Source organism: Centropristis striata, chromosome 7 (genome assembly GCF_030273125.1).
Source record: "Centropristis striata isolate RG_2023a ecotype Rhode Island chromosome 7, C.striata_1.0, whole genome shotgun sequence".
NCBI lineage: Eukaryota > Metazoa > Chordata > Actinopteri > Perciformes > Serranidae > Centropristis > Centropristis striata.
The window spans coordinates 16,633,796-16,656,960 of NC_081523.1; the positions used below are offsets into that span (position 1 = coordinate 16,633,796).

Genomic DNA, 23,165 nt, shown 5'->3' on the forward strand with positions numbered 1-23,165 from the left:
TCAGAATAATCTCGAAATAAAGATACAATGTCATTATTTTTGAGATGGTAAGTCATGCTTTTAATATAGCTTCTCATTGTAATTAATTACAGCAACACATTTTTCATGACATATTCATATGCAAAAACAATAAACAAAACATAATAAATATTACATAAGAGACTCCTCACATCCACTCCCCTTCAAAAAACTTGTCAAAACCCACCTGTTCAAAACTGTAGGTATGTAATGTATGAGCAATGTTGCTGATTTTAATTGTTTGTTTCTATTTGTAACTGCATTTTTATTGTGTTTTAACTGTAAAGCGTCTGTGAATACTTTGTTAAGCGCTCTATAAATTAAATGTATTATTATGATTATTATTATTAAAAGAAGCCCCACAATGCATTGCGTAAAGCAACACCAAACACTCCATAGAATAGGCAAGCACCCTACAGGGCTTTGCAACCACTGCAGTGAACCAGAAACAGTCAAACATGTGCTGGTAGAATGTAAAATGTACGATGCTGAAAGAAAGAGACTTCTAGAGGATGGGAAACACAGTAACACCCTAGAGTGTTCAAGTCTTCTTGGGGAAAAATCATGCAAAGAAAACAAGCCCCTATTTAATTACCTGCGGGAAAAAAGGACTTATAGAGGGAATTTAGTTATGTATTTAGTTATTTATATTTGTATTGTAAAATGCTATTAGTTACACTATTGTTTCCCCTTTTATTGTGAAATCATTTATTAATCTTAATTGTATTGTTATTATTACTTTTTTAATATTCTTTTTTTTTAATCAGTATTATTATTTTCTCCTTATTTTCCTGTCAATCTACTGCTCCATACTCCAGTCCAGTAGGTGGCGGTAATGCACCTGTACGTTGGTCTGACAACCGCCAATAAAACTCAAAAGAAAAAGAAGATCGCGTGAAGCACCGGAAACGCAAAGATGGCGGCATTTCCGACATGGTTGTGTTTGTGAACTGTCCAACTTTGTTCTTTCTCACAAATACATTCATTTTTTCCAATTAATCTTCACGTTGACAGATTGCTGTAGTTTGTGACAGTGTTGCTGCTTGTTTGTGCGGGTTGTTATAGTTTGTCGCGGTGTTTTTAAACTGATATATCAGTTAACTGTCAGCGGTTCAGTTTGTAGTTTTTATTTTAATCAGCTCAGACATGAAGGAGGCTCTGTCCCTGGTCCAGAGACTGAGCGCACACCCGGACTCCCGGTGCTGGTTCGTCAGCTGGAACCCGACCGGGACCCTGCTGGCCTCATGCGGAGGCGACAAGACCGTCCGGATCTGGGGACGAGAAGGTGAGCTGCCCGCAACATGAACTTAAAGTCAAACAGAGGTGGAGGAAGTAATAATTACAGTCCGTCAAAAAACTCAGTTACCATAAACACAACAACCGCATTGAAAATGTTATTAAAATAAAATCATGTCACTGCAATAAGGAAGATGTACTTAAAGTATTAATAGTAAAATTACTGCATGCAGAAAAACGTTTGTTTATTATTATAAATATATGATTAGATTATTATAACTAATGCATTCATGTTAAAGCAGGATTTTATTGTTTTATTTGGTAAAGGTGGAGCAAATTTCTTAGCTATTCAGTATTGGACTGCAATTGATTATTATTTAATAGTTTTCTCAATTCATTGATTGTTTCTCCTATGCATGTTTTTTTAAATGGTAAAATAGTGAGAAATACCGTCACAATTACCCAGAGCCCAGGGACACCTTCACTTTTTTTTCCTTTTTTTTTTAACCAACAGTCAGAAACCTTTAACATTATTTTAAAATAATTAGGAGAGAAACCAGGACATTGTATCATATAAGTAGTTGGAACCATAACATTGTTGTATCAACAGACTATAATTGACCAATTTTAATCATTTTTAGGCATTTTAATATTTTACCATTTTTGACTAAAATCGACATACTAGTATGGCTTTCCCCCCCGTTTTTGGACATCACATACTATGTTGTTTTTCTGTAATTTATATCCATATTTTGGTCTAATATATATCAACAGACTATAATTGACCCATTTTTAGGCATTTTAAAATGGACAACAATGACAACAATTATCAAAACAAGTGCTCTTAAAGTTAAGCCCTCCATAAGTGTTCTGTGCAAAAGTCTTAATTTGCAATGTAACTGGTAGTAAAAACTGTCAGATTTATGTAGTGGAATTAAAAGTACAATGTTTATGAAATATAGTGGAGAAGATGGTGGCATGCAAAGACAATACTTATTTTTTTTTTTTTTTTTTAAGAAATCAAAGGGATAGCTACTTGAGTATGAACAGTAAGGGGGAAAATCTCTGATGGCTGACATCCCTCCTGACCTTTTTTTTTTTTTGTAGGTGACTCTTGGATTTGTAAGAGTGTGCTTGAGGATGGGCACCAGCGCACTGTGAGGAAAGTGGCGTGGTCTCCCTGTGGGAACTATATGGCCTCTGCCAGCTTCGATGCAACCACGTGCATCTGGAAAAAGAAGAATGATGATTTTGAGGTGAGATGTTTAATCTTTGCTTCCAATTAGGGTTTCAAGGTATCCTGTGCTTTGAGAGTGAACGGTTATCATACAGTGTGCGTTGACATTTTCTATGGTATTTAAATGAAAACAACCTGCGAATGCACATCTTGTTTCCTCCCTTTTTCAACTTGCAACACATACAAAAAAAATGCAGCAAAAATGAATTGATTTATCACTTTTTTTTAAAGCTCCTGCTCCTAGTTTCCTCCTTATTCATATTATTTACATAGAGACATAGAGCATATTTTTTTACACATACTTTTATTTAAAAAAAATCTTTCAAGTTTTAAATGATAATAAAGCATACATTTAACTTAATGAACCCTACTGTTTTCATGTCTCGAAGGGTCGCTGTAACAGTAAATAATAATGGTGTAATATCGTATATGCTAAACCGTACAGTGAAAATGTCATGCTTTCGCATTTTGTAGATTTGACCCAGAGTTTCTCCCTGTTTTCTAGAGTTTGACTGTGTTGGAAGGACATGAAAATGAAGTTAAATGTGTGGCGTGGGCTCCTTCAGGGAATCTGCTGGCAACATGTAGCCGAGACAAGAGTGTCTGGGTGTGGGAAGGTTTGTGTTAAACTACCAGATGCATGACATGAATCAAACTTATAGCAGGAAATCAGAAAACCTATTGATCTACGGCACTCTGGCTGCTGTAACTTTCCGTTTGTGTTCCACAGTGGACGAAGAAGACGAGTACGAGTGTGTTACTGTCGTGAACTCCCACACACAAGACGTGAAGCATGTTGTGTGGCACCCGACCCAGGAGGTAGGTCCCCCTCTGCTCTATGCACCCGAATTATTTCTGAAATGTGTTGCACCGTTATCTAACTATGCATTTACCGTGTGTTCGTACAGCTCTTGGCTTCAGCCAGCTACGACAACAACATCTGTATTTACAAAGAAGAGGATGATGACTGGGAGTGCCGGGCCACCTTGAAAGGACACACGTCCACAGTCTGGAGTTTGGATTTCGATGCAGCTGGACAGAGGCTGGCGTCCTGCAGCGACGACCGCACCGTCAAGATCTGGAAGGAGTATCCAAGTGAAAGTGGACAGGGTGAGCTGTTAGTGGTAGAGGGCATTAACTCGCGTCTTTCATTAAAAAACGTCCTATTCTCAAATGTCATTAACTGAACTAAATGCAATTTCTTGTCATTTTTATTATTGATGACAGTTTAACCAACAAAAAGCACATCAGCAGGCAAAGATCACAAATAGCTATTTAAGACTAACAAGTGGGGAAGCTGCAAGCCATTGGTGACAATTTAATATTATTTTTAATTGAATTAAATTGTCACCTGTCATTTTGACAAACCTCAATTTGTGCTTATTTGTTGACAGTTTCCACATAGACAGATTGTTTATGTAACAGCACTCCGTTTGGTCTTCCTTTTTTACTGCGCCACTTCTAGAGTCGACAAAAACACCCTTTTTCCACGCGAGCGACGAGACATGACAACTTCTTTGTCTTTTAAAATGTTAACTTAAAAACAACAAAGTAAATTACAAGTCTGACGCACGGTCAAAAGACTGTGTTACTTCCACCATGTTCTGACTCTAAAAACAACGAAACTTAAGATACACAGTCAGTTACCGTAGTTACCACTATATAGTGACATCACAATGTAAAATTTAAAGCATAGAAACATTTTTAACCCTTTAAACATTACCAATTGTATATTTTAAACTAACCTACTCTAAGCATTGCATGAATTACAATGAAATCATCATTCATTTTTTAACTGTTTTCAACTTAAATTATTATTGCTGAACTGGCCCTTATTGGCCCTTACAGTTTACATTAATGCAACAGAGAAAATGTTTCAATCAGCAGTGAAAGAGCTGCTGATATTTTTTTTTTTGATGACTTAAATGTTTTGATTTAGATTGTTAGTAATTATATTGACGCATGCATAAAAATACATGTAATATGTGTAAAAGTGAGCTGCTGATGGACTGCTTTATCTAATTTTCCCCCACTCTGCTTGATAAGCAGACTTGTCGTGGAAGTGTGTTTGCACTCTCTCTGGGTACCACGGTCGGACAGTGTATGATGTCGCATGGTAAGATTTTTTTTATATAGTGGAGGCACAGTGCACTCTGAGCTGTTTGTACCGTCAGGTTGTTTAGATCTAACATCTATTTAACTCATTTAATTGTATGAATCAATTGAGGATTTTGGAAAACGATTCAAGTGATCTGTGACATAAAAGCTTAATTCGAAAGATCTCAATATAAGTTTCTAATGTAAAAAAAAAAAAGACATTGTACAACTCTGGTAAAAAAACATACCAGCTGCACTCTGTGTGCAAGAAAGAATCAAGTCACACCAGTTACTTGACATCATCTGCATGCACCTGAATTAGTCAATTCTGTATCCAGGTGTCGGCTGACTGGCGCTCTGGCGACTGCCTGCGGTGACGACGGAGTGCGAGTGTTTAAGGAGGATGAGTCGTCCGATCCGGATCAGCCTGTGTTCTCGCTGGCTGCTCAGGTTCCCAAAGCTCACAGCCAGGATGTCAACTGTGTCGCCTGGAACCCAAAGGAGGCTGGACTCCTGGCGGCCTGCAGCGACGACGGAGAAATCACCATCTGGAGGTTCCAGGAGGAAGACTGAACGGTGATGACCATAACTGACCTCTCACTGAACAAAAACAGCTGCAAGCTTCACTAGGAACCGTTATCCTGAGGTCAACACACACACAGTATTCATTCAACTTAAGTCTGTTTCTAAACTGATAATTAGGGTTGCACAATTTGGGAAAAAAATGTCAAATTGTGATTATTTTGACATGATTTGTAGGCTGGGTGCTCTCTGTGGCACTAAAATACTTAATTCAGAATATTTTTGCCTTGGATATTGCACCTGTCCATTTCCGTTACCTGTGCAGCCCTACTGATGCTTCAGCCCATCTTGTGCTTTGTAGTCTACATGTTGCTTCCTAACAGCTTAATTAAGAATTTATTGCCATTTCATGATGTTTATATAAATAAATGAATAAATATTTAACAGTTGTGTGGATTCTCTTTATTGCAAAAAAAATATTCCAGACAGCACATCATACTAAAAACATTTAAACCAGTCCAAGAATTACATTTCATAACAAAACAATTTAAGTCCAAAAATATAACTGGACAGTTTTCCTTTGTATCTAAAGACCCAATCTGGAATAAGAGCATACCACCACTAACTTAGTGGTGGGGTGGACCATCTTGATTATATACTTATTTTCAATCTTTAAACTTATCAAATTTTAGTGAGACCTGAAAACTGACAGTAGATCACCAAGTACAACAAGACCCAGACTGGGGCTACAGTGAGGAGAGTTTGCCATGTATCTGTAATACATGTCTGATTATATCGACTGTAAACAGATCCTGTACACTACAATTCTGGACTGGCGCACATCATTCAGGTGATTTAAAATGAGACAAGATTGCCGTAAATAAAATGACTTATTTTCACATGGGCAGAGATGCTTACAAAGTGAAGAGCCATGAATCAGGTTGAGTATCTACAGTAAAAAAAAACACCTACTGATCCCTCTCGATATCAAACACAAAGCTTTAGACTTCAATAATCAAGTTACTGATTAGTCTGAGTCACTGTCTCCTTCGCTGTCAGCCTCCTTCACGTCCGCGCTGAACTTGTACTCCTGATCGCAGCCCATGTATGCGTCGCTCATGAAGTACAGGGTGTAGTTGTGGACGCCCATTGCCGGCGCAACAAAGTCCAGCTTGACCTGCAGAGGAGGGAACATGACAGAACAAAATGAGGCCTCCGTTGGTTTAAAGAGCATTGATTTTTGATCACAGGACACATGCGGTGGGCGACTCTCACTGACCTTTGCTTTCTGCTGCAGAGTCAACCTCTTGATGGAGATAAGGCTGTTGGACTTGGGGTCTCCGATCACCACCCACCAGCCCTCCTCACGTTTCTGCAACAATGAAAAAGAGTTAACAGATGAGTTCGAAAATGATTGCAAATAGAGACTCTTGGAAATGGAAAATGCAAAATAATATCTATCTATAAAAGCAAGAAGCGTCTGTGTGTGTGTCTAGGGCATATCTCGCTGACTGTTAAGACTGCTAAGATTTCATATGTAGCTTGTGCATGGCACGAAGGTGTGCATCTTCGATTCTGAAGACTTTTGAATTCATTTCTCAAAATATCATTTATGTAGGACGTGTTGCAGCAGTGCACTGTTTCCGATCGGACGCCTTTCGGCCGCCCCATTGTGTTATAGTCCTACACCTGGTCAGTAACAGGACTCATCTCATCTGCAAGTCTATTTAGCCTACCTATCTTTCGAGTTTTAAAGTGCGCTACAAGGTTCAATTTTCCAATAATATTCGAATAGTTGCTGGATGCTGTGCGTACCTTATGAAAAGTAAGTGTTTTATGGAGTTGCAGATGTTGTAGTGGTCTGCTTGTAATGTGCAAATTCTGTTATTCGCAATTAGCATGCGAAGCGGAGATTTAGCTTTATTCACTTCTTATATTGCACCTCCCACTATACAAATACATACGTCCTACGGGCACTGCACTAGTCTATCAAATAACATTGAAATGGCTGTTCATTTACAAAATTGTTTTCAAAAAAGAGACAATCGCATCTACTTATAACATAACTATTTATGACAAAGAAAGGATGTTGCCATTGCTACCCCGACACCTGCTGTTTATGTGTTACTTGTATTATCTTTGCTTGCTGCCCTTTTGTGTCGTTTTATCACGTGGTGTTGTAGGTGTTTTACCAGAGAACCACGATGGAACTAAGCCTTCGGGCGATTATGTTTTCATCCTCAATATATATCCTATGTGTATTTTAATCGTCAAATAAATCAATACAATTACCTGTGGGAATAGTGGTGCGATGACAGGCCCGGTCACCTCCTCCTCTCTCTCCAGCTGAACCTGAACCAGAACTGGACTGCCACTGTGAAGAAACGTTGAAATATAGAAAAATATACATTATTATCCTTGTCAAGAAGCTGTCCACTTTTGTATTGTCTTTCTTCTTGTGACTTTGTTCTTGTATTAAGTCATTCCTGAACATTTCTGCTGCTGAGAATCCAGACATACCTCTTGATGTTGTCCTTTTCTGCTACTTCGTACGACAGCTCGATGTTAGGGTAGCGGTTGCAGAAGCGAGCCACGTCGGCCATCTGAGCATCTGAGAGCTGCAGCAGAGCGGTTCTGTCTTCATCCTCCATCTCCATGATGTCAAAGATACTCTCCACACCCTGAGGAAAGGACAAGAGCAGGGATGTAAGGTGGTCAGTTTCATTATCCGTATCATCCATGCATATGTTAAAATAAGAGGAAGATTTTATGATTTAGTATAAGGAGCAAACGCTGGTGTACCTTATCTGTGCAGCGCTTGATGTGCTCTGAGGTGAAGAAGGGCAGCTGTTTGAGGTACGAGTCTTTAGACCACATGGCCTGTGTGACCATCTGGGCCAGCTCCATGGCTGCCAGAGCAGGACTCAGCCATCCGTTACTGGACAGCACATCAACACAGGCCTGGATCAGACGAACCGCCTACAGAAACAACACACGGGTTAAATATACAAACAGGAGTCCAATTCAGAAACGGTTCATTATTCCCACTCAGTGCCAGGATCACTGTGAATCTGTACCTTGCTCAGGATCTCCTCTGTGTCTGACTGCAGCTCAGCACTCAGCTGCATCCTGGAGAGGTGAGCCTGCAGCAGCAGGTTCGTCTTCACGTGGGGATCGTTGAACTTAGGGTTGTTCAGTTTGTGGGGCACCTTCTGTGCCAACTGAAATAGAAAAATAAGTTGTTGGAACGCAGTCAGTTTCAATATAAGGACTTGGCAGCAGTGTTTACATGCTTATCATGTGTAATACTGTCATATTCGGAAGAATGGTGTGTATATAAACATAGTCCCTGAGATGTTTCCGTTATGTGCAAAAATGGTCAGTCAAATGTGAGTTGGATTGCTGACCTGTCTGAGAAGTGCGTCCTCGTGATGTCTGATGGGAATGTTCTTGTACTCGGCGGCATTGGAGATGATCTCGATCAATCCACGGATCTTTGTCTTGGCATTCAGGGACATGCTGAACAACTCTGCCAAACCAAACAGAACAACAAGTCAGTTAGGCGTGATGTCAACACATCTTATCATACATAAAGGATCCATAACAGGCAAGTCACACAGGTGATAATACATTTTCACAGAGTATAGACAATTGTATTGGTACAAACCGATGGTGGTGTAGTTGATGTAGTAGTAGGCAGCGATCATGCCCAGATTGAGTGGTGCTACGTCCATCTCATCCTCTATGCTGATGCACTTGGACTGCTCCAGGTCGTGTAGCGTGTGCTCCACCAGCTCAGACAGGTGGTCTGACAGGTGACGGTGGGACATGCCTGATGAGGTAAACACAAACATTTATAAGCTGTTCCCAACATCTGATCCAGTAGAAGTAAAACCACATTTGTTATGCATCTTTAAATCTGTTCTTTGCTGTTCAAACCTGACAGGGCTCACCTTGCAGGTTGTAGTAGTTGGGGTTCTGTGTCATGCGCCGGTAGAGGAATGTCCATGTCAGGTAATCCACAGCGTCCTGCTTGTTCTCCACAGTCTTGGTGACAATCTCGGCATTGAAGTGGTCATGGAGGCAGTGGTCCAAGTGAGACTCCACCGGCAGCGGCTCGTACAGGAACTTCTTAAAGAAGTCCTATGAATAAAAGGAAAATAAATATTTGGTTTGTTCTTCGTGTCACACAGGCATCTCTTTGGCCAAAGTCACTGTTTTCAAAGCTGAACAGAAGCAAGTTTTTTTTTAACCTTTTTGGAGCCCTGACACATGATGACACAGCGTCCCTCATCATCTAGCATGGGTCTGTTTGCCTTGCCCACCATCTGGAGGACGTCATATATGGGATAGTCCACATATCTGAGAGAAACAAAGGGAAAACAGGAGATAAGAGAGAAAAACTTAACACAATGTGCTGAGATGCACTAATCTTTCAAGTTTTCAGGTGATGCACCATAAAGACCCCCTGCCACCCTTAAAAAAAGACAAAAAGTGGGAGCCTTACGCATGGATTTTGCCATTGTAGTACTGGGTATCCATGACAATGACGAGGTGTGCAGAGATGTTGATGCCCCAGCAGAGTGAACGAGAGGACACCACCACTTGAACAGCACCTGTGAGAAGGAGAATACCAAACATAATAATTTAGTGCTAAACCTACAGAGACTGAGCTGAAAGTGCAGAGCAGGAGTGAGTCCTACCAGAGTTGAACAGCTGCTCCACTATTCTGCGTTCGGTTGCAGACAGGCCCTCGTGCAGGTAGCCCACGCCGTTGGCCAGAGTCTCTTTCAGGGTTGGGTCATTTATTTTCTCCAGGAATGGAGTGAGGTCTTTCTCGGTACAATGCAGGAACCTACAGAGAGTCAAAGGTTTATTCTTCATTCAAAGTATCGGCTTTAATGTTCAGTAATGGCTTTAATGTTCTACACCCCATCTACAAGCACAATCTCACTGCAGTCACTGACCTCTGAGGAACCACGTCTGCTGCACAGAAGGTGAGGATGTCGATGGCTGTGAGGCGAGTCTGTCGTCGGGATGGGACGAACACCACGGCTGGTTTGGAGGGAGAGTGCTTCATGATGGCGTGGTATACTGGCTTGGCCATGGACAGCAGGCGAGTCTGAGTGTGACTCACATTGAAGCCCTAAAACAGATGAGATAGGTTAACAGCAAATCAGGAACCAGACAGGAATATATGTCGTCTTGGCTGGCTGCACGTTTGTTTGCATTTTATTTTTGTTGCATGGACCTGGATGTGCAGCTCCAGAGGCACAGGTCTGACGTTGGGGTGGAAGTTGAATGTGGCTGTGGTGCTGCAGCCCAGCCAGTGGGCCACGTCTTTGGCGTTGGACAGAGACGAGCTGAGGGCCACAATGCGGATGGGACGCTCGATCTGAGAGGAGATGTACCTCATCCTGGAGCAGATGACCTCCAACACAGGCTAAGGAGAAGAAACAAGGGACGTTAACATGATGCACAGCGTACAAATGACTATTGGATCTAAAGTCTAAGACCTGAAATATACTGTGTTCTTACTCCATTTTCTCCTCCAATCAGGTGTGTCTCATCCACGATGAAAAGGCTGACATTCTGGACGTTCTTCCTCTGTTTCCAGCGACGAGACAGGATGTCCCACTTGTCAGGTGTGCTGACAATGATGTCGCCTTTACCCAAGAGCTTCAGATCTGTGCTGGTTTCTCCCGTCAGCAGCACCACCTTTTTGTTCAGGATGTCCTGGAACTTCTGGTGCCAGTCAACAAACACCTAAGAGACAAAGATGAACAATTATTCTTTATTCTTTATTTTCAGTTCCTCAGTTTGTGCTTTGTTTTTAATAGGATGGGTGGGGTGAAGGTGGGTGGGGTGGAGGGTTGGGGATGGGCGGAGGTTTCTATGTTTCGTTTTCTTTTTATTATCATTATTTTCTACAAATAAAGTCTGATTGATTGATTGATTTATGTCCAATGGAAAAAGTTCAGCAATGCTAATTTGGTATAAGCACACTTGCATATAACGTCATACCTGCTCAGCCAGTGCTTCCATTGGTGTGATGTAGACACAGCGACCTTCTGCGTTGTGCAGCAGCATCCTCAGAATAGCAAACTCAGCACAGATGGTCTTTCCACTGCCGGTGGGAGCGCCCACAAACACATTATCGTCACTGTTGTATACAGCGTTGAAGACTGGAGGGACAGAAACAAGAAAGTTAAAAAGAAATGGACAGAGAGCCCTCTGAGCACTCTTTCTACTGTGGAGCCACAAATGGAGACAACCAGAGGGAAAGCTATTCTTTGACTAAATGATGATGGAAATTAGACTCTATTTTGTACCTTGTGTCTGAATGGGGTTGAAGAAGGGGAACTTGTTCTGGTAGAGAGCCTCGAAGGCAGAGTTCCTGAGAGCAGTAACGGGCAGTGGCTGCAGGTCCAGCAGCTCAGTAGGTGGAGGGTACTTCTCTGGTAGGATCAGGTGACGGAAGGACACTGGGAGCTGAGTCTCACAGGCTGAAAAGATTAAAAAGAATTAAAGCAGTTAGTCGACATGCTTACTAGAGGTGGGAATCACAAGAGGCCCCACAATACGATTTTATCCTGATACTTCATGATACGATATTATTGTGCATTTTGTGTCCACAAAATTAAATTAAATCAAGAATTGTTTTGTCAAATAAGAGTAAATTCTCAGTGTATTCATCTCACTTCAGTCATTTTATTTCTCCACAATGAGAGTCAAACCCACAGACTGACAAACAAAGTATTCAGTCAAACTGAACTGATATGAAACATGTATGGATGACAACTGCAGCATTTTCTCAAACTTTCCTCAACTTTAAGCTTCACTGCTCTGAATTTTTTTGAATGAAACATAAAAAGAGCCTGACTTTGCAGCATTATTTCAACACAATATGACATAACTGGTGCCTATAGATTCCTTAGATATTCTAGTTTCATATGATACCAGTATTGTCAGTATATTCCTAAAAGTGAGCCTGCTATGCAAAAAAACAGGCGAAAACGCTAAATATCAATACTTGGTGGTCATGAATCAATATATCGTCTCGCAAAATATTATGATATGATGCTATATTGATTTCCAGTAAAGTTACTTACAGAGCCATCGGTCTGAGACGACGCGGATGAAGTACTGCGGTGGCAGCGGCTCGAACACCGGGACGAAGAAGGTCACAAGGTGTTCGTCCTGGGCGTACTTGGCTTTGAGCAGGAAGTACTCGTGGTGCAGAATGACCTCACTGTCCACATCCTCAACCAGGATCCAGAAAGCCTCAGAGGATCCATGAATCTAAGTGGGGAAATTAAATGTGTCAGGAGGCTAAATAACAGTAAAGGTTTAGGTGCAGCACATCAGTGGTCTAACTACTGACCTTGTCATCCCACTGGAAGTCTGGTGTGATGGTGAGCTCCACTTTGAGAGTAGAGCGAGTGATTGGCTGCAGGTGGACAGCCAGGTCCAGTTTGGGGAACTGGTGGACATATTTGTGGATGGTCTTCCCCATTTTGGGCATTCGGATCAGCTCACCTGGGAAATAAAAAACGATTAAATTACTCTCCAGGCTGAGGAGGGAGTTCAGAGAGTGTGTTGTGGAGGAACAAAACTCACCAATCTCATTGTGGTTCAGGTCATAGAGACGCTCGAAGGGGAAGTTCTTCTTCTCAATCTTCTTGATCACTTCCTCTGGGAGCTTCTTGAACTGTCGCAGAGGAGACATCGACTGCCACCTGCCGAACAGGGATACAGAATATCAGCAACCAGCCATGCAAACTAAACACAAAATGGCAAAGAAAGAAAGAAAAAAAAAAAGAAGAGTTATGGACCCACATTCTCTTGTCAATCATCTTGCAAAGATTCATGGTCTTGTCTGTCAGTTGAGCCCAGCCTCTGTTGAGAACGATCTCAAATATGGCACGCATTAACCTTCCGGCACTCTGCAAGAAAACAATAAAATGGTAAGCCACAGCCACATGTCATGGCATTTTTATTTAGAGAACAATAAGACAAAACCTGACATTTCTTAGAAAGTTCCTAGAAAAGTTGATATTGTTACCAGCATGAATAAAATAGTTTTCATGGACATGATTGGCCTTAACATTTTCAGGAAACTAGTCAGACATTTAAGGGACTTTCTGTCCATCTTATCAGGCTAAATACGTAATGTTCTAGGACAAAAAGTCAAGCCCTTCTGCAACTGAAGGGGAAAAAAGGGGGGGAAATGCAATTCTGAGAGAAAAATAAAAACCTAAAAGTGGACCAAAACAGCGCTGAAGGTTCTGGCGTACCTGTGTAACATACACCATATCGGCCATGAGAGCAAAGCCTTCCAGTTTGAGCTGAGAGATGTACGCCTGGAGCAGCACGTTGATCTGAAACGATAAGACACAAAATACAGCAAAACTGTTTTATTGGGATTTAATTCATCCTGTCCAATGTGCACACTGGGAAAAAGATCCAGAAAGACCAAGTAATGACAATGTTCTTGAGCTAATCTTGGTTATGAATGCTACCTTAGCACTGGGCTCCTCAATGCTTTCCTTCACAGGAATGGGAACTCTTTCCAGCAGCTTCTGAAGTTCCAGCTTCTCCTCCTAAAAAGACACAAGAACATGTCTGTATGTAAAACCAGAATGTTAAATGTTCCAAACGTTTCTTTAGGGGTTATAAATGAACTACCATGAGTGTGAGAGTGGAGACCACCATACCTCTCTGACTGTGATGTTCCTGAACTCTGAGGAGAGTGAAAAGACTCTGAAGAGCTCAATCTCACTGAGAGTTGGCTTCAGCAGCTGGTTGTAGGTTTGAATGGAGTCATGTGTGATGTAGAAGTGACTGGCAATGCGTCCCAGGTCTGTAACCTTCATGAACAGGCAAAAAAGTCAACCATTAAAATCCAGGAGTCAGACTTACCACTAACTTAAAGCAGTGGCATTAAGAGGAGATAGTTAAGAGATGATAACTGATGCGTACCTGGAAGCTGCCGGTCCTCTTGTCATACTTGACGAGGCTGTTCTTGTCCAGGACGTTGGCTGCCGTGTGCACCAAGTCCGTCCTGCGTCTCTCTAACAGGGGGTCTGAACTCCGGTCGTCGTGGGAGACACCGTACAGGGTGGGGTTACGGAGCATGCGCACATACAGGTAGGTGTAGCCGAGCCAGTTCACAGCATCCTAAAGAAAAAAAAAAGCATGAGAAATTACAGAAATTGTACATGAAATTGATTTTTTAAATCAGCTCTTCGTACATCTAATGATGTGTATTTACATGCCACTGACCTTTACTGTCTGCACATTGCCCAGCACTATCTCAGCATTGAGCATGTCCGGCAGCTTGCCCACCATCTGACTCTCTATGGGCAGCTGCTGGTTGAGCAGGGACAGATAGTACTGCAGCTCTCCGTGGGACGTGATCAGGATTCCCTCTCCTTTGGTGTCGTACTGAGGACGACCGGCTCGACCAAGCATCTGAGATCAGACATAATTAATAGAGTTATTACTGCCAGTGAGAGGTACTCTCAAGCACTCTTTCCTGCAGTTCAGCATCCAGCAGACTCACCTGCAGAATGTCCAGAGCTCCCAGTTCAGTCCACCTGCCTTTCTCTGGGCTGTACACCTGAGTTCCTTTGATGATGACAGTGTGTGCCGGCAAGTTGACACCCCAAGCCAGAGTAGCTGTAGACACCAGAACCTGGATGTGTCGATCGGCGAACAGATCCTCTACCAGCGTACGGTCCACTCTGGTCATACCGGCGTGATGGATTGCAAAGCCATAAGGCAGCAAATCTTTCAGCTCGAGGTTCTACATGAGGAAGTTCAGGTGTAAGTCTAACAGTTCTGATCAGGCAGTAAAGACACCTTGAGTTGGTCTTATTTTGTTGCGATAAAGTTTCAGGTTAGTGGCGTAAGCTCACCTTGCACTGCTCAGCCTCAGTCCTCAACACTTCAGTGGAAGCTGAACCCTCTCTGAGGAAAAGACCCAGCGTGTCCTTCTCCAAACACATGTCTCTAATGGCCCTTGCTGTCTTTCCCGTCTCCTTCCTGGAGTGGACAAATACCAGCACCTAATGGAAGCAATTGGATGTCAGGAGTCTCTCAAATGTGGTTACAGATTCAGTGTTCCTACAGCTATTCGGAAGTGAATCAAGCACTTTTCAAGCATGTTCAATGCATGAATGTTGAGTCAACTGCATGTATGTAATTACAGTCATTATGGATCAAAGTTTCTTTGTTGAAAAAAAAGAGTCAGAGGACTCACCTGGTTCTTTCCAGCATGTTCCATGATCTTTTCATAGACAATTTCGTTCATGATCTGGAAACGCTTGATGGCCTTCTTCTCTGTGATGCCGACGTAAGTCTGCTCCAGGGGCACGGGACGGAAACTACCGAGAAAAGGAATGCCGATATCAGAAATAAATATAGAGAAAAAGAGAAAACCATAGCAGTTATGGAAAAAATCCATCTCCAAATACATGTGAACAAAAAATGGTTACTTGTGATATACATTTTTTTGCCGGTCTCCACCACATGAGGAAATAATCTGAAAATGTTTTTGTTTAAAACTTACTCACAAGTACCGTTAACATTACCGTTAACACTAGGTAAGCTTTCTAATAAGCAACTGCAATAAAAAGCACACTGTCACACTCATGAGTTGTATTTTCTTTTTAATAATGTTGTAAACCCTTTAACTGATAATTCAATTTTTTTTAAATTCTTATTGTATTGGTTGACAGTTAATTATTTAATTTAATCTCCACACGGCATACCTGTTGTCAAAGTAGAAGAGTCCCTTGGCAGGATCCACACGCAGGCAGGTCGCCACATCCTCGTAGTTGGGCAGTGTGGCACTGAGGCCCAGCAGACGCACATCCTCCTGGGTCAGCTCCACATTGCGGATGGTCCTCGCCACCAGAGATTCCAACACGGGTCCACGGTCGTCATGCAGCAGGTGGATTTCATCCTGCACAACACATTCGCTTTGTTACTCTTGAGATATTTAAAGCAAATCATCAACGAGACATGTGCTTCACTCGGTGTGTTTTATGACATTTAAAGCACTTACAATGATAATGAGGCGCACTAGCTGGGTGTAGGTCCGCTCTCCGCCTTTACGGGTGATGATGTCCCATTTCTCAGGGGTGCAGACGATGATTTGAGTTGCGTTAATCTCCTCTTTACAGAGCTGGTGGTCTCCTGTCAGCTCAGACACGGTGATGCCGTAACTTGCCAGGCGCTGGGGAAAAAGGAGAAAGTAAGTAAATCACTAAAATCACAGCTACTGAAATACATTGATTTTATGTATATAAATCTTTACAAGACAGATGTGGGGCTCACCTTACTGAAACTTCCCACCATCTCCTGTACCAGTGAGCGCATGGGTGCAATGTAGATGATTTTGAAGTCGTCCACGTTGATGGTTCCGTCCAGGTTTATGTGCTTTCCGATTTCTCTCAGCATTGCCATCAAAGCAACGTTAGTCTTACCAGCTCCCTGTGTGCGCAGAGAACGACTAAATCAGAGGAGAAAACTCACTTGGGGGCAAAACTGTCACAATACTTTTGTCATGAACAAAGTTAGCTCACCGTAGGTGCACAGACTAGCAGGTTTTCATCCGTTTCCAAGGTCGTCTTGTACAGTTTGCTCTGGATACGGTTCAGGGTTTTGAATCCTTCAAATCCAGCCTGTGCATACTTAGGCAGCTTCTCAATGGCAACAAGCACCTGATGACACAAGAATATTCTGAATGAAGGACATGCAAACATCTAAACACTGCTCATCACTGATACGTTTGCATTAGCTGCTGCACAGTTTGGCTTTGACAAGTTTTCTGTATTGAGACATATCACATGACAAACCTCATCATCAGCAAAGGGCTTGGGTTTGAGAGCAGGCACGTGGACTTCTTCATAACCTTTACGCTGCTTGCGAAATGAGCCGTCTGGCAGTTGGCATCGCTTGTTGGCCATGAAATGACTCCCCTGTGTGAAGGTCAGGTCATCGAGGTCCAGCAACTGTCGAGGGGCCATTGACTGGATGAGAAGAATAACAAACACGTCAACCTCAATGTATGTAACAGACAAGAGGACAAATACAAGGAAAAAGAATAAAAGAGTGGAGAAACATGTTAAATGCACAAGCTTGGGTTACCTTATAGTGAAAAATACCATATGTAGCTTGCATAGAGCTGGACAACATGGCAAAAAAAACACTATATCTTCCTATCTCGATTATTAACATGACTTTTTATATTGTTTTTTAAACCAGTTTTAAAGCATCTGTACAGAAAACTACAGAAACTAGAGATTAGTTCAATATATATATATATAAAACATACAAAGTAAATAACAAATCAAATTAAATAAGATGAACATAGAAAAATATAAAAGCAACTTTTACTCAACAGTACAGATGTCGAAAACTATAAAATAACACAGTACTTTACAGTCCTGAAATTTATCACAATCACTACTCATGATCATATAATTGCCCAGGCCTAATTTTGCATGATATACAGTTGATACAGGAAGACATTATTATACATTATATACCTCTCCATGGTCAATGTCCATCGCTTCCATGTCATCAACACGCGACTTCCTCACCCTCTCTCTGCGAGATCGCTCCTCCTGAGAACACAAACCCCACAAATAACAGATGTGACGGATTAAACCAAAAGACAGTGATGCAATTTCTTGCACTTTTCTAAGCAAGAGATCTTACCCGGATTATATCCTCCTTCTCAGTCTCTTGCAGCTGGTAAAGAATCTTTGAGAGTTCCTGATCAGACTCCATTTTTCCTATGATCCGCTCCTTTTCTGCCTCGCTCTGAGCGCTGGCCAGCATGGTACAATACTGAACTGTGTGAAAGAAGAAAAAAAGAAAGTGATTAGCTTCCATAAAGCACAAGATCCATAAATTAGAAAACATCATTCTACACCTCTGACTTACTCATGCGGCGGTGCTGACGGAGGATTTTGATGAAATCGAAGGTGTTGAAGCCGAGCAGCAACACCAACTGGTTCTCACATTCTCTGTCATCGCTGGCAGTCTGTGGATTACAGAGGCACAATGGATAAGTGAGTCTAAAAAAATATACCCGTATATGTGCTAAACAAAAAGCTTACAGCACACAGGATGTCAGACATACCTTGAGGATTTCTAAGACTTCATCTGCTTTCTTTTGGGAGACAATGGCATCATCGTAGAATCGGCTGAGCTGACGCTGGAGCCAGAAAGCATCGATGTCTCGAGGATGAAGATCTTTTTTCTTCACAGTCATCACGTCGCCAGTGGCACCAAGCTAAATGAAGAGGCACTTATTAACTTTCCATGTAGTGTTATGTACAATCATTCAGAAAGATACAATTTACTTCTTGCAATATAATGGTTAATTTCAGGACAAATATTGATTCAGATGTTGCACTTACGTTGGCTGAAAGAGCGCAGCCCACACCTGCCTCCTCTCCCTCGCTGTCTTCATCTGAGTGTTCATCTCGTACTTCTCCATACTGGTCTTCATCCCCCTCCTAAACAAGGAAAAACAATAATCAATGACACAATCATCTAGAACAGAAATGGGCAACTTAAGTGCTGGAGGGGGCCACAATTTTTCATCGACACTACCACAGGGCCACATATAGGACAGTGCACTTAACCAGAAATTATGAAACTGCAGTTTTAAATATGTTTACAGTGCAGTAACTTAACATATTTCATTCTCAAATGCATGTTTAACAGTACAAATAGGAATACAAAAGGTTTGAAGCAAATAAAAAAGTACAAGAACAGCAGACCAACATTAATTGCAAGAAGTAATTTTGTGCATAATTACACTGCACTTTTAAGATTTCATGCTCAAATGCATGTAGTTGTACCAAGGTTATAATAGTTTTGGATTTTTCATTAGTTTTAGTTTCGTTTTTTTTGTGATTTGTTATTTTCAAATTCAGTTAGTTTTAATTAGTTTTAAGAGTGAGTTTGCTAGTTTTAATTACATTTTATTTTCTTGAAAATGTTTAGTTTTTATTAGTTTTAATTTTTTGTAATTGGGTATTTGTTGGGTGCGAGATTCAAAAAAGTCACAATAAATGTTCCTTTATTTCCTTTGTCTGATCCATCTCAGCCCCAATAAGTTTATTAAGTCATAAAACCAGATAGATGAAATAGATTTCATATCAACCAAAAACGTTTACGTATAAAAAAGTTGACAAAGACTAAAACGAATGACATTTTCACTTCAATTTTAGTTAACCACAAAATACAGTTTCAGTTACTTATCGTTTTTTTTTTAAAAACTCTAGTTTTTTTTATTGTTATTTCAGTTAACGAAAATGTTTTTTCAATTCTAGTTTTCGTTGTTTTGTTAGTTTTCGTTAGCTATAATAACTTTGAGTTGTACTGAGGGCCACTTCAAGTGAGGGTGCGGGCCATATGCGGCCCCCGGGCCCCCAGTTGCCCATCCCTGGTCTAGAACAAACAGCTACACCTCAGAGATACTTAAAGGCTGTGATTCTTAAGGAAAAAGCAAAAAGCCCTCACCTCCTCATCAGATTCAAACTGGACGTTCACACCGTACGTTTCATCGATGTTGTCATCTGTAAAAGGAAAGAAAATATGCAATCATGAAAATATTTCAAAGAAAAGTTAGACAAAGGAGACATAACTGACAACATCATTAACTTACTAACAAATAAATACTACACAGTCATTTCCAGTATAATTACCCATATTCTGTAAGTCCTTGTCCCCTCCGTAGTCAGAGATCTTCTTGCCCAAATTAACCAACACATGGTATCGGGTGTCATCAGCAGGACCAAGAAGCTGCTCTACTTCACGCCGCCTTTCCTTGTCCCTCATCTTATCATTCTTCAACACTGCTAATACTTCATCAGCTGCTCCGCACAGAATATCACGCGGCTGCAAGAAGATAAAATAACCTGGTCAATAAAAGCAAGGTCAAGAAAAACACAAGCTGACATTTCAACAAAACTGGAGTTTGAGGTTTCTGACCTGATCTCCCAGAGCAGCGTGGATGAAACTGAGCAACACTTCATAGGTCTCTCTGGTTTCTTTGGTTTTCGGCTTGTACACAATGCCCACCATTTCATCAATACCTTCAGACAGAAGGGTATACCCCTTCATTTTGTTGATGTCGTGTCTGTCCTCATCTCTTTTTCGCCTCCTATAGATGGAACAAGACAAGATGAAAAGGATTAAGAGTAGTGTCACTCCGCAGACACCTGAACAACATAACTGCATATTGAATTTAAATGTTTCCCAGGTCTGACGAGAGCATACATTCATGAGAATTTATATTGCTTTAAAGGCATATAATACTCTCTTTTATTACTATTTCTATTTCAAACGACAATTCTACTCCTTAAAGAATCGTCACTAGCACTTATTGCTGCACTAACGGCTCTTATCGTACTTATCAAACTATACCTTGATTGTTTCCCTTTTTCTGTAAGTCGCTTTGGATAAAAGCACCTGCTTAATGACTAAATGTAAATGTCTATTTGTAAACACAACCTGGCCCTTCCTCCTAGGCACTCTTGTTTTATAACAATCTTTCTCAGCTTGGCATTTAGCCTTGCTATATTTGTGTTTTTTGGCACCGTTTGTTAATTCTGAAGCTTTGTACACAGAGCCTGATGCCCAGGAACATTCTGAACACAGCAAAATAAAAGAAATGAGAAAATATGGGCAAAAAACACATTCCCTGCAGATAAAAACCCAATCTGTGCAATGTTTTTTTTTTTTAGGAAAATCCTGCATGGTATACCTTTGATTGTATTTGATATTGGCTTGCAATAATGAATATCATCATCAATCAAATAATCATTCATTCATCGATATTTTTGAAAATAATAATTGTATTTTACTTGATGTTTATCTCCTGGATCATCCACAAGTCAAAATGATGTCAGCTTTCCAAAAATTTTAGACTACGAAGACGGTTAAGATTTTTCAAAACAACTCAATAAGTCTAAATATGGCTCTGCAAATTGATTTTGATACACTGGAACTAGTAGACATGTAGACAATCCAGTCTATAAACTATGGTATTTGGAAGTAGAATAAAGCATGTGCATTAATATCGTCGCACTGTTAAAATAATTGCCTAAGTCATTTTTTTGTCAAAATTGGGTTTTTTGCCTAAAAATCTCGTCATGACGCCGACCACCTATGGTAAAATCGCCTACATCCCCAGTTGATCAGATCATGTGATTTTACCCCTTTAAGATAATGGCCTATGTCAAGTGTGTGACTTAAGCGGATTTATTATGCCTAAGTCAAAATAAAATGTGACTTAGGCAATTCTTTGAACATGCCTTTGTGACTTAACCAAGATATTTTGAAGGGTCTACATAAGAAACACACAAGCCTGTCAGAAACATGAATGGGATGTGTCATGAACATTAATGACACTTTGAAGTAACATTAATGCTCATGATACTTGTCATGTCATGTTTCTGACAGGCTTGTGTGACTCTTATGTAGACACCTTTAAAATAAAGTATTACCATATGTTGCTTAAGTCACAAAGGCATGTTCAAAAAATTGCCTAAGTCATTTATTTCTCTTAAGCTACATAATTTACACACAGTGTTATTACTATGCCAATAGCCATCCTTTGTTACATCCTTTTTGAGTGAAATGATCAATAAATGTCATATGTTACACTTTTGGTGAAGTTTTTTGTGTTTCCTGCAAAACTTGAAAAAATGAGTGAGGCGATTATTTTAACAGGGTGACGATTAGCAAGTTGTTTTTATCAATAAACGTGTTGTTTACAGTAATGGATACTGACTTGTCACGTCTCTCCTCCAGCTTCTGAGGTTTGGTCCTCTGAGCCTTGTCACCCATCTTGGACCCGTCCAGCTTCCCCACCAGGGACAACACCTCTCCGGTGGGCTCATCTCTCCGTGTGCGGTCGATCAGAGAGCGATCGGCTTGCAACACCAAGTTGGAGTTCTAACAAATTAACACAAGGACAAAAAGTGATCGCACAGGACACCAACCTGCACAGTCTAGGCTAAGCTAACGGCTAGTTAGCATAATGGCTAGCTAAACACGGAGTAGCATTGAATTAAAAACATAATATATCATTAGCTGGTTAGCCTGAAAAGTAAGAGACTTTGAAGTCTATCAGAAATATAAAATGTTCTGTGTTCTGATGGTTGTAGATTTAACTAAAACACATACTTACCGCTTTGTACTCGTACTGCAAGCTACGGGCAGTAACATCCGCCATGGTGCGAGTTTGGTCTTTTAGCTTTTAGCACACTTTTACTGAATATAAACCGGCTCGCTGACTGAAAACATCCACAGAGTTTAATTCACTTTGCGTCTTTAAGAAGACGCCGGTAGCATCGGTGCAGTACTTAGATTTTAAGCATGAGATTGTTTTCAGTGTGTCCGAGTTGCATTCAAGTAAGTGCGTCTCTCATACGTTACAAAGCGGTGCTAACACGAGCACACAACAAGCCGCTGCTGCCGCTGTTTTCCGTTTCCGGTGTCGAAGTTTAGCTCCAATACACGGAGCGAAAACAGGTGGCGCCCTCTGTGCCGTGTTTATCATCATTTTCAGTTTTAAAAATGCTTATTTATGCATAATAATAATGTTCACTGAATACAAAATAAACACGGCTTCTCAAAAACAAACAAACTCATGGTATATACGTATATATATTCTTTAATATATTTTTTCGTATTACTACATATCGTCACCCTGTTAAAATAATCGCCTAACTCATTTTGTCAAGTTTTGCAAGAAACACAAAAAACGTGACCAAAAGTGTAACATATGACATTTATTGATCATTTCACTCAAAAAGGATGTTACAAAGGATGGGTATTGGCATAGCAATAACACTGTGTGTAAATTATGTAACTTAAGAGAAATAAATGACTTAGGCAATTTTTTGAACATGCCTTTGTGACTTAAGCAAGATATGGTAACACTTTATTTTGAAGGTGTCTACATAAGAGTCACGCAAGCCTGTCAGAAACATGACATGACAAGTATCATGAGCATTAATGT

The 23,165-nt window shown here is 40.8% G+C and overlaps 2 protein-coding genes across 2 annotated transcripts; one reads left to right on the forward strand and one right to left on the reverse strand.

Annotated features, from left to right (window-relative positions):
* Positions 1-911: 911 nt before the first annotated feature.
* Positions 912-5,550, forward strand: ciao1 (cytosolic iron-sulfur assembly component 1). Its single transcript, XM_059336908.1, has 7 exons — positions 912-1,303; positions 2,362-2,510; positions 2,997-3,108; positions 3,222-3,310; positions 3,400-3,601; positions 4,541-4,607; positions 4,927-5,550. Exons 1-7 carry the CDS (start codon positions 1,165-1,167, stop codon positions 5,159-5,161), a joined length of 993 nt encoding a protein of 330 aa, XP_059192891.1. The 5' UTR covers positions 912-1,164; the 3' UTR covers positions 5,162-5,550.
* snrnp200 (small nuclear ribonucleoprotein 200 (U5)) lies at positions 5,548-22,633 on the reverse strand. The gene is made up of 44 exons (XM_059336907.1): positions 22,332-22,633; positions 21,933-22,096; positions 20,129-20,300; positions 19,843-20,035; positions 19,658-19,713; positions 18,547-18,645; positions 18,267-18,419; positions 18,068-18,167; positions 17,840-17,976; positions 17,668-17,745; positions 16,975-17,148; positions 16,702-16,839; positions 16,454-16,609; positions 16,182-16,352; positions 15,886-16,079; positions 15,375-15,498; positions 15,031-15,180; positions 14,676-14,918; positions 14,396-14,584; positions 14,093-14,290; positions 13,828-13,980; positions 13,633-13,713; positions 13,408-13,491; positions 12,950-13,056; positions 12,731-12,849; positions 12,495-12,649; positions 12,223-12,412; positions 11,443-11,616; positions 11,135-11,295; positions 10,649-10,876; positions 10,362-10,553; positions 10,078-10,256; positions 9,814-9,965; positions 9,618-9,726; positions 9,364-9,472; positions 9,064-9,253; positions 8,778-8,942; positions 8,518-8,639; positions 8,188-8,331; positions 7,913-8,089; positions 7,631-7,791; positions 7,403-7,484; positions 6,390-6,482; positions 5,548-6,287 (listed from the first exon to the last, which is right to left on the reverse strand). The coding sequence occupies exons 1-44, from the start codon at positions 22,374-22,376 to the stop codon at positions 6,138-6,140; spliced, it is 6,411 nt and encodes a 2,136-aa protein (XP_059192890.1). The 5' UTR covers positions 22,377-22,633; the 3' UTR covers positions 5,548-6,137.
* Positions 22,634-23,165: the final 532 nt, after the last annotated feature.